This window comes from Pocillopora verrucosa, chromosome 4, assembly GCF_036669915.1.
Source record: "Pocillopora verrucosa isolate sample1 chromosome 4, ASM3666991v2, whole genome shotgun sequence".
Lineage (NCBI taxonomy): Eukaryota > Metazoa > Cnidaria > Anthozoa > Scleractinia > Pocilloporidae > Pocillopora > Pocillopora verrucosa.
Genome location: NC_089315.1, coordinates 10,864,972 through 10,881,348, shown reverse-complemented (window position 1 = coordinate 10,881,348; position 16,377 = coordinate 10,864,972). Strand labels below are relative to the sequence as shown.

Below are 16,377 nucleotides of genomic sequence, written 5' to 3'. Positions count from 1 at the left end.
CTATTGTAGATTCGCAGATCAGGTCTTTTCAGAGAGTCTGGTGTACGGTTTCAAGTTATCAGCCTTTATACCTCATCAAAGCCGTCAAAATGATATCTTCTTCGTGCTAAAATGACCATTCTGTCTATTGCCCTGACCTTTTGCTTGGTTGATACAAGGTTGCGTCAGGTAGCTTTTGCTGTGAATTAATAATACAGTCGACTATGCAATAAATAAAGGGGGTAAGTTTCTAAAGAAACTATGGTACTGCGTTCAGAATGCAATTATGACAGAGTATAGCTATGGTTTTAACGATTTTATTTGTCACCACTATAGTGTTTAAATTTGCCCATAAAGAACAAGCCAAGTTGTCACTCATTTCTACAGCTTTTGTAAAAAAAAATTGTCGATCTACAAAGGTAAATTAAAACTTTATGTTCCACTTAGATTGATTTCCAAAGCTTTCCTCTTAGCCTGATTTGAAATTACAACTATGACTACGTGTGGATTTGATGCGTCAATTCTAAATCGTATGACATTTAATGGTTGCAGCTTTATATACAAACTATTCCCTTAAGAAATCAAAGAGCCAATTTTGTTATCGCTCGATAGGTTAACGAAGGCCGTACTCAATAACTTCCTACATTCCAACATGGCATCACGCGAGATATCGAAACATTTGTCATCAATCTTTTTGAGTGTGGTGCTTTTTTCCCGGTACCTGGAGCTATTCCGCCCCCTTTATTCTGTTCAGTCGCCACCTGTAGTAAATCAAATTTGGCCCCACCCTTACGAATTCACACTAAAATCTTTCAACAGTTCTTTGTTGATCGACTCGAAAGTTAAAAAAAAGGTTGATTTCGACAGAAAAGGAATATCCTCTTAACGGTAACGAAACGAATTAAAATATTTGGGGGCAAACTGGTGAAGGTAGCGGCGAACGTTTTTTTACTTCAGGGGGGAGGGGGGCAAACTTGCAATGCCGCAAAACCTCCATAAACCTTCTTTTTTAATTATCTCAATAACACCCTAAACCTTTTACCAGGCAAAGGCCTGCTTCACGATACCGAGCGGGAAGTGAGCCGCGCTGTCCTGCTGGCACTGAATCCGGTTCTATCAAGGTATCCTCCACGTGCATCAAACGAGATCTTAAATCATGAAGCTCATCTTGAGTGGCCCCGTTCTCTGCTGTTACCTGGGACACAAGCTGAGAGACTGTGGACTTCAGTCGGCCCATTACAGCCACTCCCTCCCTCAGGGGTTTTATCCCGCTAACAAAGAATCAAAGCTGGTCTCTTAAGCTGAGTACAAAAAGAGGAGGAGGAGGTCGAGATGAAAGACCACCAAAGGTTTTATAATTACGACTCTGGCCAAAAAAAAAAACATATATATATATATATATATATATATATTGCATACTCACCGTACAATGGATAAGTAGAATGCTATTCTATACTTGTGTTAATTTCAAGTACCCACCCACTCATGAAGAATCGAGCTTAAATGAGCTCATAGACTATGCCATTAAAGGTATATATTTTTATATTCACCGAGCAACGGATAGGTAGAATGCTATCCTGTACTTGTGATAGTTTCAAATACCCTCTCACGAATCGAGCTTATATGAGCTCATATTTCATTTAAAAAAAAGGCGAGGCCCCACGTGATCCCACGCCATCAAAAATTATTGTTTAAAGCAATCGGCGGGGCCCCACGTGAGTATCAAAGATTAGTCAGCTTTCATACCGCGTATTTTTAAATAATATACGTGTTTAAAGCAATCGGCGAGGCCCCACTTGAGTATCAAGGATCAGTCAGCTTTAACACCTCGTATTTTTAAAATAATATACGTATTTATAACTTATTAAAATTAGAGAAATTTACTTACGGGAATCCCCTCTATTCAATAACGAGTCGTCAATCGGTGACTTATACACTGTAATTCATTTGGTATATCATAATATTATCTAGAAATGACTAATCTAGAGGAGCTCGAGCAGTTTTCCGACCAAGAACGTTTGTAACTTACAACTTTAAGTAAACAGCACGATGAGTCTTCTGGCAAGGAGGATCTTTTGCTCTCTCATTATTATTTTTTTTTTGTCACACTGTTTAATCGATTATAGATTTATTCGTTGCGAATCGACGTTTAGGAAATAGTCTCCCACTTTTCGGGATTTTCGAAGTTCTGTCTTGTAAATTTAATAAACAATAGCCTAGGTTTACAGGCTCTGGAAATGCAATTAAAACCAGTAACTTATCATGGCTTAAACCCTTAAAAGTTACAGTCATAACTCAAATGTCTGTAGTGTCAATTATGACCTTAACGAACATGGTATCATCGCGCACGTAAGCGTGGTTGTTTAACCCCGATAGATGGCAAAACGTTGGACAACCACTGGCGATGTTCATATCTCTCTTTGGTCGTTGGAAGGATTTGCTACTTGGATCTGGTCTGAAGGCGTCGATAACATGTTCAACGTCATCCTGATCCAACAACATGAAGGTGACCTTCTGTCTGAAAGGCCAGCGAAGAAGTGCATCATACGGACCGCGCATAACCACAAAGAACAACGAGATGTGTGTTCCTTTGCCCATTCCATCTCCGTTTAGATAAAGGCGCACACACATCTTGTATCCATAGCTACTAGCGTAAAAAGGTGGACTGTAGAGAGACACTTGTCTGCCGCTGAGTGCATCTTGCCTTTTTCTGGCGAAGTCGGAGATTTTCCAAAGCAGGATGCCATTGTGACTAGAAACCTCATTCTGTCTGACTTGTTCCTCCAAATCAGCCAGAGGCACATTACGCAGGCTCAGCGTGTGCTCTATGGACTCGAGACGTCGCTGTATCTTTGAAAACTCTTCTTTGAAATTCTCGTGTTCTCTCTTCAACCCTTTAATCTGTCGCCCGAGATCTTCGTCATTTTTGTTTCCTTCAATCATAAACACCTCCAGGTCAGCAATTTTAGCTGCTTGGTCGCAAACTTTTGTGGAGAGTTCGAGCTGCTCACTATAATCGCTTGAGTCACCAAGCAGTCTGAAATGATCTACAGCTTTCTCCAGGCTTTCGATGCGAGCTTCTTGTTGGTCACCTCTTGATTTAAGTGCACCAGTCTCCACTAATGCTGCCCCTATCTGCTTGATCGAATAGTCCAGTTGTTTTTCAATGGGAACAATTAAGCCACTGATCTTGCTTGATAATGCATAACTCAAAGTGCTGCTAACGAGCGAGGACAGTTCTGTAAAGTGCTGCAGCAAATAAGTCATGTGTTCTGGTGTGTATTCTTTGAGGTGATCCTTTCTTTCATTAAAACGCATAGGCTGAATTAAAAACGAAAAAACAATTAAAGAGGGCGTATAAAAGCTTAACTTGATTCGTTGTGGCATGCTTTCCCTACAAATCGGATTTCTACAAATTGCAGTCAGAATATTTTCGTCATAAAAAACAGGATGTCTTTCAGTGTTACGTATTTATATACAAGTCACAATTCTTATTGACAGAACCTGGGGATGCATTGTTAACCCAGCCAAAGAGAAAAGAAATACTCCTTGTCGCTCATGTCACTGAAACCGAGATAACTACAATTGTACTGTCAGGCAGAATGTACCATTTGCTTCGTTTGTAAGATTGCTGTTTCACCTTACGAGAGGCATTAGTTTTGCTTAATATAAATGCAATGAGCAGGAAAACGCTATTTGTTACCTTTGTTTTTTTGCAGCCCATCGCTGCAAATGGACACATTGTTTTCATTTCTTGACAGTCCCCAACTACTGGATCCAAGTGAACAGAAACCTGAGAAACATGCGAAGCCTTATAGCAATTAAAATCATAAAGCTATTGAACAGTACAGATCAACACTGTACATGTAGACCTGATCTATTGTGTACAAAAAATAAGCAACGAGAAAAAACAATAACAAACATAAGCACGATGAACGATACATGTAAGAAAGAAGAAAATATAACGAGTCGATGAGAAATTAAAAGGAAACAAGCAAACAGCTTGACGTAAGCCATCGAAAGATGAAGTAACCGAGTCCCGATTGGTTTTCATCTTTGCATTTGATTGATTAATAAGAGAAAGATTCAAGCTCTAAGAATAACCACAAATTGGAGCACGGCTTAATGTTTTCAATCCTAGATTATTCTCTATAACTATTTTGCTCAATATTGACTCAGAAAACCCTTTTGCCCGTACCTGACAGCGTGGAATATCTTCATTTCCACATTCAGGGCAACACTGAGGATAACTTGGACAGTCTGTTTGATGATGGTCCTGGAAAAAGACGAGAAAGCAATAATAGGGTTGAATCTTCTTTTCTTTAGATATGCGTGTGATTGTATTTAGGGAAACATCGCTTTTGATTTTGATCATTTAAGTGGTGTGGATCCAGTGACAGACTGTAGGAGCTGTAGGCTACCTTTACTAGTTGACGTAATTATCATTCCTCCACCTTGCAATAGAGTCAAATGCAACCAAATATTACCTGGCAAATAATTGAAGGGGGTAGGTTTCTAAAGATACTGTGGATCTGCGTCGGTGGGAGAGTATAACAAGATAATAGAGTATTATCAACTGAGTTGATAACATAAATTGGCTCCTTCGTGACAAAGGGCTAAAGCTCAAAACGTTAGTTTTGAAACTGTTTACGGACGCCAATTTACGTTGTCACCACAGTTGATATTACTAAATTACCCATTATTACCTGGGTTTCTCCAATGAAACTTCTAAAAAAGTTGCGTTATTTTTTCAGGTCAAATCAGTATTCAAACGTCAACTTCCAGCACTTTTAGAGTAATATAATTTGCATGATATTTACCGCCATATCAACGACCAAGATACGTTTTCCACAATAGGTGCACAGCTCCTCCCTGCAGCTGCAGTCGTTTTCAAGATGACTGGCGAGGTCTGATCTTTGTACCATAGTTCCACATCTGGAGTGAACACATGGAATTTCAACAAACTCACAAGTGTGGTCATGTTCCTAGGATAAAAAGAGCCTATTGGTTTGTATCTAAATGCAAACGTAATTCAGTTAATTTAAACATTTAGACTGTGTAATGAAAGTCTGTGGTCCTTTTATGCCTTTGGCTGTGCGTTGTGTAGACTAGACCTCTTTGTTAACGTCTGATATGAGAACAAGAGAATGGCTCGTGCAAGGCTCTCACTCAAAAGAGACGAGCAAGAAAGCAGGCGAGCAAAATTTATCAGGGGTAACGGAAATAAGTGAAAAAAGCTCCTTAAACCACCATTCCTCCACCCCCTCCCTTTTCGCCCAGACTTTTCACTTTTACTCATGGACCTAAGTTGTTTGATTGGTCACCATCATAAAATGTTTCGTTTTTTCATTTTTTCCATCAACTGGCTTAATTCTTGGTTGAAAATGTATTGAGCAGAACCGGAACCGGAGCTGTAAAATCAAAGCATCACTGTAAGTTTAATAATACCTGACGGTGCTTTAGCTGGCCGATCCACTGACACCCTTTATCGAATCGGGAACAATGAAGCTCTAGGTGAAGGATTTCGCGCTCCACAAATTTATCAGGGAAGACCTGTATTAGATTGACATAGATAATTGAAATTTAAATGGCTGTAGCATTCATACATCGAAAAGCGCCTTTTAGGAAACCTGTTAATCATGTTAATTCAGTTTATCTTCCTACTTATAGCGGAGCTCGCAGAGCGTGGCCCCATAATTATACAAAATAAAAGTAGCCCATCAAGCCGAAAAAATTTGGATGTACGACCGTAAGACCGTACAAGGTGCTACTTTTAACATGCGTGGTCAACTGTACTGCGGGCACGCCAACACCACAGCTTTGTTCAGTAGTCCAATGGTCAGTGCACTGGGCTCCGAGTCGGACGACCCGGGTTCTAGTCCTGGGCGTTGTGCCCTTGAGACGTGCGGGAAAAAAAATGCGAGCTTCACTTTTAAGCTTGGCTAAATCTATATATTAGAAAGGATTTTTAATGAAAAGCGTGCCAGAAAGTTTTCAAAGGCATGGTAAACAAAGATGCAGCTCCTATTTAAAATGCCAAATTGAATTGCCCATCGCAAATTGGCACCCAGACATTTCCAACATTTCGCGGTAATATTTGGTAGCATATAGTTAACCAATACCGTCTACCATTTTATGATAAAGTAAAATTCCAAACTCATGTACGAACCCCTCTGATTAAGAACTTCCAATTCAAAGGTTAAATATATAGCGTCTCCTATATAAAACCACTCCGTACATATAAACTATCCGTGGCTGTTTTAAGGACATGCAAGAACAAAGAATATCATAGTGGAAGTTAAGGACACATTCTCAGACTCCATTGCATTTATCTGGTACCGGTGTTTCTTTGTGTTGCACACTCTCCTGTCGTGCTGCGCTCAATTAAGCTTGAAGCTAAAGCAACAATGTTATTTTTCATTAAGAAAATGATTGCCAGCAAACCCTCTCTCTACCAGTAAATCCATCCGTATGTGATGCCCTCAAAATACAAGCCTCGTTTCGAACACTTTTAATGAATAAAGTCCTGGGGCCGAGTTTCATGATTCTCGGGAATTTACGGTCGGTAGTATTTACCCTTACAGACCGGTTTCTGATCTTTATCGTGACTGTAAACTGATAATGAACTCTTACTTCTTCTTCCCTTAGCAAGGTACCATCCTCAACACACTTCCTCTCCGAATTTTCTTTGCTGCAATCAAGAAACGGTGACACTGTTTAATAAAACAGATGATCTTAAGCCTCCTCTTATTCGTTGGTAAACCTTTGAAATACGCGAAGATATAGAGTCATCATTTGTTCTTACATTAAAAGTAATTAGTTGAGTTATGAATCACACTTTGACGCGCTCAATTTATATTCTTGACTGATATAGTCAGCTTAGGTCAATTAGGGGACTTCAAACGTTGCTTGAAGAGAAGCCTTACCTCAAACTTTCTAGAGACTTTATTTAATTTATTTGTTTTATTAATTAATTTGATTATGTTATATATTTACTAGTTAATTAGCTCATTAATTAATTATTGTGCTTTTATTAGTAATTAGGCACTTTCCAAGTTATTGCTACAGGCACTAACCAAAGAGTGTTCCTCAAATAGCCGTGTTTCATTACTGTTGTAGTCATTTTAAACTTGAATACACATTATGTACACCAGCCTCTCTCTGAACGTTCCCCATCCCTTCTCTGAATGGGGTTTTTAGTATTATTATTATTATTATTATTATTGTTATTATTATTACTATCATTATCATTATTATTGTTATTATTATTATTATTATTATTATACATTGATGACCCGTGTATAAATTATTATCAATATCCTAAACGGTCTGCACAACTGTTAATACCACTTGGACTTGGCAGAAATAAACAGCAATATCGCGAACATTTCCTGCTGGTCACATTTACTAGTCGACCAGTCTTAATATCACTTTTACCGAAGACCGTTTTGTTCGAATGAGAAATGAAATAAAATAGGTATAGCCCTTACAACATGTAACGAGGAAACTAAATTAAAGTTCTATATAAATATGTACATGAAAATACCTCAGAACTGAGTCTATGCATCCTTTACAGTAACGATGTCCACAAGATGTCTGCTTCGGTTCTTGTAATATATCATTGCACTTTGTACACAAATGTTTTGGATCAGTCTTGTCTCGGTCAGTTTCGGCGAGTCGATATCCCATTGCTGTTCCTCGTTAAATGAAACAGAATCTTCAAATAATTCTTATACAACTTGGCAAAATTACCCCACAACACCAATCTTCCATTTACATAATTAGTTCCGTCTAAAAATACCCCTAAATTATGCATTGGGAAATTTTCCGGAAACGACAATTTTAGATTGTGACTGTCGATCGGTTTGGAGCGGTCGAACTCTTCGCTTCCAAAGTATACTTAAGATTATTGTGTTCCAAATTGTCTGCTGTTACAACAGAAGTGAAACAAGCCAATAGTTCAAAATTATGATGAATGATTCACGTTCTATAAAATACATGTCACGTTGCTCCTTTCAGGCGATTTAAAAAATGTTAGACGAAAGATATCGAAAATGACAGGTTTTCCTTTCGTTTAGAGGTGGTACGTTTTCTACAGCATTTGACCTGCATAAATATTTTTTTCAAACACATTATCTGATACACTTTGAACGTTAAACCATTGAACAACGGAGATAAATGATTTTTCTATAAAAGCTGCTCCTCTTACTTCCTGTCTGTATCGTCGCCCATTATTCTGAATAAATTTTGATAGTATTCATCACAAACCTATGTTTAAGAAACACGACTGGTACCTGAAGTAAGTGCAAGTTCTATTGATGCTTTGTAAATACCACCAGTCGGTAGAAAAGGCTTTCTTCAATCACATGAATTTTGTCATTATTTACGCAACCAAACATCATGGTTATGCCGATCACTTCACTTCCGGATGTCGTTCGGGGCTTATAACTTGGCGTCACAACTCCATACCAAATTAGTTATGAATGGCATTTACACCAAAATTAGGGTTTGCCTTTTCGGAAGAGTCAGTATAGCTAGAGCTGTAAGTACCATTAACAAATAACATAGTACGAAACGAAATACACACCGCTTATGAGACATGCACCAAACACCTAGAAGGATCGATCAAATATGCTTGTTTCACGCCTGACTGTGTCCGCTGAATCTATAGGGCTGTTAAAAGAGCCAAGGAACTTTTCTCTTGCCAACGAATCAAAGAGAACTTCATTGATTTGCTTACGTTGACACATATAGAAGACACCACGAATTTTCGCATTACAATCTCGTCAAGATCTATCGAGCGTTGGAAAAGAGTTGGACAACTGTTGAAATAAACTTGAGTACAGAAAACTTGCTTAAAAACTTACTTGAGTATTGCAACTTTCTCTTCCAGTCAGGATCGAATCTCTTAGGTCTTCAGATCTGTTTGTTGCATATACTAACGACCGAGTGCTCCTGACTGTTAATTAGACAACTTATTTATATTATTTTATGAAACAGGGGAGATTCCCTAACTAATAAGCGATTTTTTAGTTGGCTGATCATCGTTTTTATTTAGATCTAGACCTTCTTATGTACAGACGATCTTCACTCCTTATACAAAAAAATCCCAGTTTATTGGCCCTTGTTCCGGGCACTGCCCAAAACCTGCTTTCGAAGACTTCTTTGAAGAGTGATGATGATTCTCTTATCAGGTACGCTGAGATTTTTGTTGGTCAGTTTCAAGTTGTTGGTGTTTAATTCCTCTTCAGAGCTGTCTAGATGATTCGTTTCAAAGTAACACTACCGGCTATTTCTCCAATCTTTTGCTCATTCACTATACACGGTTGCGTAAGGTAGCTTTTGTCGTGAATCATAATACAGTTGACTGTCCCTTGAGAAAAAAATAGATCCGCAATGCATACATGTGTGGCTTACGAACCAGTGTAACACGTAATGGAAGTTAAACCGAACGGGAAAATATGAGCTGGAAGTAGGTGATAGTAAGTCTATTTGGATTAAATTTACCGTACCTTACATTGGAAACGTAATTCTGGACATTGGAAGAAGTAAATGTCTGGATATCGCTCAGAGGGGTAGTATGGAGATGCAATACTTCTCCAGAGATGAACACTTTTCGATATGATAGTCAATAAAAAAAAACCATGAGAATTGAAATCATTTTACACTGTTTTCAGTTACAATTGTACAAATGATAAGCAGCAGTACTCTTTGCCTGAGAAGTAAGTGACAGGATTCGCACACTTTTTCAGGCCAAAAAATCAAGGACTTTCCTATTTCGAAATTTTAAGGGCTTTTCTTTTTTGTTGAAAGCTATGACGTGCACATGCAGAAACGCCAGACGAGAGGTTGAAAACACGTTCAAACCAGATATTCGCTGTGCACTTGTAGCTCAATGAACATGCGTGAGAATAAGGAGAGAGCACTAGGAACACAAAACGAGTGTAAGCATTGTGAGCATTTTGAGAAGTATACACATTTGTTGTCACTGGCTTTCATTTACTTTAAAACTTGTAAGCGTTTATATGGTTCTATCCCGTTCAATAAAAAATCAAGTACTTTCAAGGACCAAAAACCAATTTCAAGTACTTTCAAGGCCCTTGAAACCGGACTGCTGAATTTAAAGGGTTTTTAAGACGCGTATGAACTCAGAAGTGAAAATATTAGAGTAAACTACGTTATTACTTAATTTGTTTAAATCTACTACTTGCCAGACATTTAGACTATGTGCCTTGTAGTACTCAAATTGTTTTTGGAATTCAATCCAGTTTCTACGTGCATATAATAATAATATACCTTTGGCACTTCCAGAGAACAGTAAGTAGTTTGTCAGATTCTTTATAGGAGCAGGTGCTGCTCAAGTCATCCTTTACGACGATTTTAAACCAGAAATCTTTTATCGAATTAGTTATAAATTTCTAATGTGTGCTTAGGTGCGAAGGGAAGGCAGTACTGCCGAAACACCAAGTATCACTGGGTTAGTACCCTGAAAGAGGACATTTGGGAGTGTTCCCACAGAACTGATAAAACTTAACCCCTGTAGAAGTCGAACTGGCCACCTCTGGATTTAATCTACTGACGCTCTACCGACTGTGCTACTGGGCCTGACAGGAGTAGGTCGGGGTAATTTAGATAGGGATGTATATGTTAGGAACCGTATAGCACCGGTGGTATTAATTAATTATACATCTTTTAAGTATCAATAATTTACATCACGGTTCCTGTCAATCTTTTGTTCATATTTTTCGGTGTAAAAATTCTAATTGAAACTCCCTAAGTTTGGTGGTTTTTTTTTTTACACCCCATTGATGCTCCAAAAAATAAAGTTCAGCGTAAAAACCTAATGACACTTTAGCTTGTCTTAGTTTCTGTAGCATGAAGGTGGCTCACAACAGTTGCAGCTCCTATACTTTGATGGCCAGTATTGCCACTATTTATTGTGTGATGTTATAATAATTATATCAAACGAATACCTTCTCATAGCTGATATACCTGGAAAAGTAAATATTTCTTTTTAGCAGATTTTGTGCTAAGCAGGACAAAAAATGTAGTAGATAAATATCTTAATATGAAATAAACTGCTGTTTGCTAAGCCTTCAAGGGTAATAATATTTTTTATTTGCCCCTTACGCGAAGGTTGGATTTTTTTACTTTTTTCCACATGCAAACTTGCTCAGCAGTTTTGAGTCCTGCTGAATGCAGTACACTTGGTGTGTGTCTACCTAAAACTACTGCACTGTTCAGAAAGTGAACAAAAAATGCAATTTCCTAATTCACAATCATTTACAACAGATCATCATTGCATACTGCAAGACTGGAGTTTCATGCACATGTAAAAAGTTTATAACTTTCTTTTACCTGTTAAAAATTAATAAAAAGTGTCAGTTGTCACGTGGAAGTTACATGTAGATCAGGCGTTCATTACACATTGAAATATTTGCTTGAAAAAAGGAGCAGATTCTACTGCTATTTGTTCAGTTGTCCCGACTGTGACTTTCAAGATTCTTTCCACTTGTATCTTCACAATGGCTTGTTTGCATTTTTCCTGTTATTTGTTCCAACTGTTTTACACAGAATTTAACTTGCAGTGTAGCATGTATAGTACAGGAACCACTGATCGGTTGGATTGCTATGTTTTGAACAGGAGGATGTCAAGCTACTGGTACTTCTTGCTGTTTGGAACTGTAGGGAAAACTTCCTTTTGTGATGAGTGAAGCATAACTGTCTAAGAAGACGAAAGAAAAATGTACATATTCATTAGTAAATAATATGCTATAATTATGCACAGTAAGATGGCACTTTATTTATGGACAAGGTTTTTTTTCATGAGAAGAGGGACATAGGGTGCAGAAATAGGATACTTACCAGTTGATGATATCGGTAGTGCAAACCAGAATTCTTAGTGTGGTAGAAAGCCAGAACTCCAGCGGCAGTGTAGGTTAAAGATTTAGATCTTCTGAAACTAATGAAAACACACTTTGTTGAAGAAGTTAGTCTGCTTTTTAGGGTCCATCTGTTATATGTATAAACTATTTATATGAATATTTTCTTATTATTTCCTTAGCCACCTCTCATGTGATAGATATTCAGCATTGGCATGATCAATGCGTATGTTATGGTTCTTAAAACAATTATCTTTGTTCGAAAGTTTTTCATTTTGATTTGGTATTTATATTTTATTGTGTCATATTCATCACCATGATCTATCAAAAAAGAAAAGGAAAATGAAACTGGTTTATAAAATTTAAAACCAAAATAATTGGAAGGATAACATATACAATAAATGTGAATACTATTTTCATTAGCACTGATAAGTATTTGCAATATTATATAGCTAACTGCCACAGAAGTAGTATTTCATATTCCTTCCCATAATTGTGGGTATCTGTCTCCTTAATGTATATAGTGTTACAGTGTATCTTCATAACATATACAGGAGGTTTTTCAAGATATACAGAATTATCATGGGCAAAGTTAGCATTATCAGCTGAAGCCAAAGGCTGAGACCCACAATACTTACTGAGATGTAGCTAGTTGTGGATATCACGCAGAACCAAGTTCAATAATTTTTATTATACACTGATATGTTAAAGAAAATATTCAACAGAACTAAAGGACTTAATACTTTAGTGCAGTGATAACTTGCTCTTTTCCATGGGTTGTATCGTTTCTGTTTCCTTGAGTACTCTTGAAAACTTGCCTGACTACTTTTGCTAACCTTTTTCTGTTCTCAGCTGGAGCGTTATCTTCTTCAGTTTTCCTCTCTAACAAGACACATATCAAGCCATCATTTTCATGTCTGTTGCCCAGTTCAAGCCATATGTGACTGCACTCTCCACGTGACAAATGACCCCTGTAGCTTTGTGATGGTGTTCTACACATGGCAAAATATCTAGAATTATCAGCAGCTCACAGAATAGGAACTTGAGACTTAGTATTTTAACAATTTTACAGTTTTGCAGATAATATTGTATCATATTTTTCATGTTTTTCTAAGTGGTTAAATGAATAGTGAAACTGTAATTTAATTCAGTGTGTCATGAAATGAAGCTCAAACTGCTCTGTTTTCTGTAAAACATTTTTCCAATACACCTGCTTGGAAATCCAATTGGGATATGTTTGTATATATGTGATCAATATTGCAGTTTTGTTATCAGTTGTATAAGTTTATATCAACTGCTTGTAACCTTTATCTCTTAATTGTAAATTAAACAATGGTCTCCTCTCTGTCTCAATAAGCCAATTTCTATTAAATTCTCCAACAATAATACTGTTGTCAAGTAAAATAGCATTTAAGATTGCTTCACAAAACTGTCTTACAGACACCTTTAGAGAGTGATATACACGTATGCCTAAGATTGTCCAGTTCTCACGAGTCATAACTTTTATTAAAGTAATTTCAATACCATGTATATTGTGACAGTGGGGATATCGAGGTAAGTATGGGATTTTACTGTACACAGCTGTACCACCATAGGGCCTAACTAATCCATTACTGGAGTTAAGATAATCATTTTGGAGGAGATTGTAACCACTGATGTGATACATGTCATTAGGATCTTGAGAGTTAAATCTTGTTTCTGCAAGAATGTTTATATCAGAACTGGAATAATTTAGATCTTTACGTAAGTCTTGGATGTGTTTATGAACAGACTTTGCATTCAGATAACACAGTTTGAGACGGGAATCTGTTATGTGATTAAGTGGTACATGATATACAAAGCTTAAGTTTTGCAATTGTTCTTAATTGCTTCATTTCTATCTTAACATTGAGATGGACAGTAATTTTGTCTTCACAGAGCCCTTGCGAACTGAATTCCCAGTTTTCTGGGAATTCCTAGGAATTCTCAAAAAATTCCCAGTTATGGAAATGACCCTTGCAAACTGAATTCCCAGTTTTCTGGGAATTCCTAGGAATTCTCAAAAATTCCCAACTATGCAAATTAACTCTGATTTAAAAAGCTTGGAATTACTGGGAATTTCTGGGAAAGGAAGACTCCAGTTTTGTGAGGACTTGGAATTCCTAGGAATTCTTAGCTTTATGAATTACCTATAATTTAAGAAGTGTGGAACTCTTGGTAATATCTGGGAATTGAATTTGAGGCAATTTTAATACTCTGAGGTCCACATAAATTCTAAGAAATTCTCAATACCTTGAATGTGAAGATTTTAAGAAAAGGAATAATTTCAGAGGCTTAAAACTTTGGCTCAATAAAAGGTATGCTATACAAAACTTACCAAGAGATATACATACATGTATATGTTTATAACTTAAAGATCATGAAATTTATTATTCAAACTAAGTTTTAGTAAATCTTTACATTAATATGGATTTTCTCATGAACCAGCTGTCAGTTATGTTAAATGGAAATTGCCAATTAATCCAATGTACTCTTATCACAAATTTGCTTTCTAACCTCAAAGGACTCTTGGATTCCATGATCAAAAAATATTTTTATTGTGATGCAAATTAATGTCTCATGTTCACTGATGTGCCAAAATCATCAAACATTCATTAGCTGTTCCTTGGTACACAACTTCCACAATAATTAACAATAATTACATTGTTATCTTACTTCCCTAACCTACATTACTGGTTGCCTTTGTTAGAAAACCTTAGAACAGTCAAGCTCAGTTGCCTCAAACACTGTCAGAGACTTTTTGTTGACAACATTTTTAGTAGAAATTTCATGCCTTAGACAAACAAATTCAACACCTAATTAATCTTTCTTTTTTCATGATTGTTGTTGCTGTTTTTTTTTTCAGTTTTTTGCTCTGTTTTCGTGACTAATTGCTGTAATTTGTTTTGCTGTTTTTATTCTTAAAAAACATTTTTGTAAGAGTTCCAATACTTGTGGATCATCCACATGCTTTGCAAACATTTGACATGCAGACAAGACAGAGGTAGTCAATGTGCCCTTTGAGAAAAAACACCTTTTAAATGACATCTTCGATTTACTTTATTTGAAACTCTGATCTGAAAATATTTGTCAACAAGACTTGTTAGTAGTGAGAAGTACCAACCAAGTTTCCTTTCATAACTTAATTTCTTAAATGTCCCAATCACTGGATCTCCCAAAAAATATTACATCTTTTTATTTTTGGTACAAAATACAAGTCCTTCTTTATAGTCACACTTCAATAATAACAGCTCTAAAGTTTACTTGTTGTTCTTCTCTGTCTGTCAGCTATCAACAAAATTGTTTTATAGTTCGGACAGTGCATAACTATTTGTGGACCAGAGTTCCAACGCACCTCTGTAATCGCATATAGTTACTTCTGTCTCTTGTAGAAATGTTTCTCCTTCGTAAGACGCACTCAGAACTCTGTTGTCACTACTGCTTTAAGTTCAGTGGAAACGACTGACTGAGGAATCGAGATGGCGGTGTTGAAACATGTTGCTGAACGCTTGCTACGGTCAAGCTTTGTAGATTTAGGTACTGGTACACTAGGATCATCTATGTATCTTTTATACTTCCTAATGTGGTATCCTTCTTTTATAAATATGAGGGTAAAAGACGATTTGTAGTCGCATTCAAAACTGTGATTAGCTTGTATTTCACCTTCGCCATGAACACAACTCAAGTGAGTTTCGAGTCTTTGTTTTCTCGACAACTTTCGGCCACAAATCGTTCATTTGTAATACGATCGATTCTTTCTACATAGAGTGAGCTCACATCATTATTTATATCACCAAGGTTTTCATCGTCTAGAAATAGAGAACCGGTCGGAGAAGTCAGGATAAAGTTGTGCGCTTCTCCTAACACTACAATCGGCAAGCCAGCGGATTCACTTTGCTAGCCAATTACAAGTCCTAAAAGATCCACGTGATCATGCCCGTGATCGGAAACAAAGAAGACTCCATTTGGCGCTCATCTTTGAATGTACTTTTCATCGGTTGATCGTTTTGCTCAACTGTTTTGCTTAATATAACATTTCTAAAGATAGCTTTTATTGTGGTTCAATGGGAAAACGAGAACAGCGTAAGTGTTGTAAAAGAAATGAAAGTCGTTGGCGCCGTGGAGTTAAAAGAAGGGACAACAGTTGACATATTGACTGGTACAAACAAGGGTCGAGTGGCCATCTGTAAAGCTACGATTTTGAAATTTTGTGGTGAGTAAAAATTGCGATATTCGTTGCGTGATCAAAATCTTATAAAAGAATAGATGTAGCGGGTTGAATTAAGCTTACATAACGCTCGGCGCAACTGAAACTAGAATAATTCTGAGAATCGAATCGGTCACTTGCATGCCGCAGTTTCTTAGGCTTATGCTTTACAATGAAATAAACCTATCAGTAAGGTTTCAAGATTCCTCCAGTCACGTTTGGGAACATTCAAGATTCATAATAGGAACTGTTATTAAACAAACGTTATTACATAAAGAAGCCCTCCTTGGT

The 16,377-nt window shown here is 37.0% G+C and overlaps 1 protein-coding gene across 1 annotated transcript; it reads right to left on the bottom strand.

The window, feature by feature from the left end:
- Positions 1-2,126: 2,126 nt before the first annotated feature.
- On the bottom strand, positions 2,127-7,668 carry LOC131784967 (TNF receptor-associated factor 2-like). The gene is made up of 7 exons (XM_059101810.2): positions 7,526-7,668; positions 6,613-6,670; positions 5,428-5,532; positions 4,800-4,964; positions 4,178-4,255; positions 3,683-3,772; positions 2,127-3,300 (listed from the first exon to the last, which is right to left on the bottom strand). The coding sequence occupies exons 1-7, from the start codon at positions 7,666-7,668 to the stop codon at positions 2,275-2,277; spliced, it is 1,665 nt and encodes a 554-aa protein (XP_058957793.2). The 3' UTR covers positions 2,127-2,274.
- Positions 7,669-16,377: the final 8,709 nt, after the last annotated feature.

What these genes read in the sequence shown, in the direction of transcription:
- LOC131784967 (XM_059101810.2), bottom strand. Translation starts at nt 7,668, where the DNA reads ATGGGATATCGACTCGCCGAAACTGACCGAGACAAGACTGATCCAAAA. An exon ending in CCTTGCTAAGGGAAGAAGAA is followed by an intron (nt 5,533 to 6,612) that starts GTAAGAGTTCAT and finishes AATCTAATACAG; the next exon opens with GTCTTCCCTGATAAATTTGT. An exon ending in TCTTGGTCGTTGATATGGCG is followed by an intron (nt 4,256 to 4,799) that starts GTAAATATCATG and finishes GTCTTTTTCCAG; the next exon opens with GACCATCATCAAACAGACTG.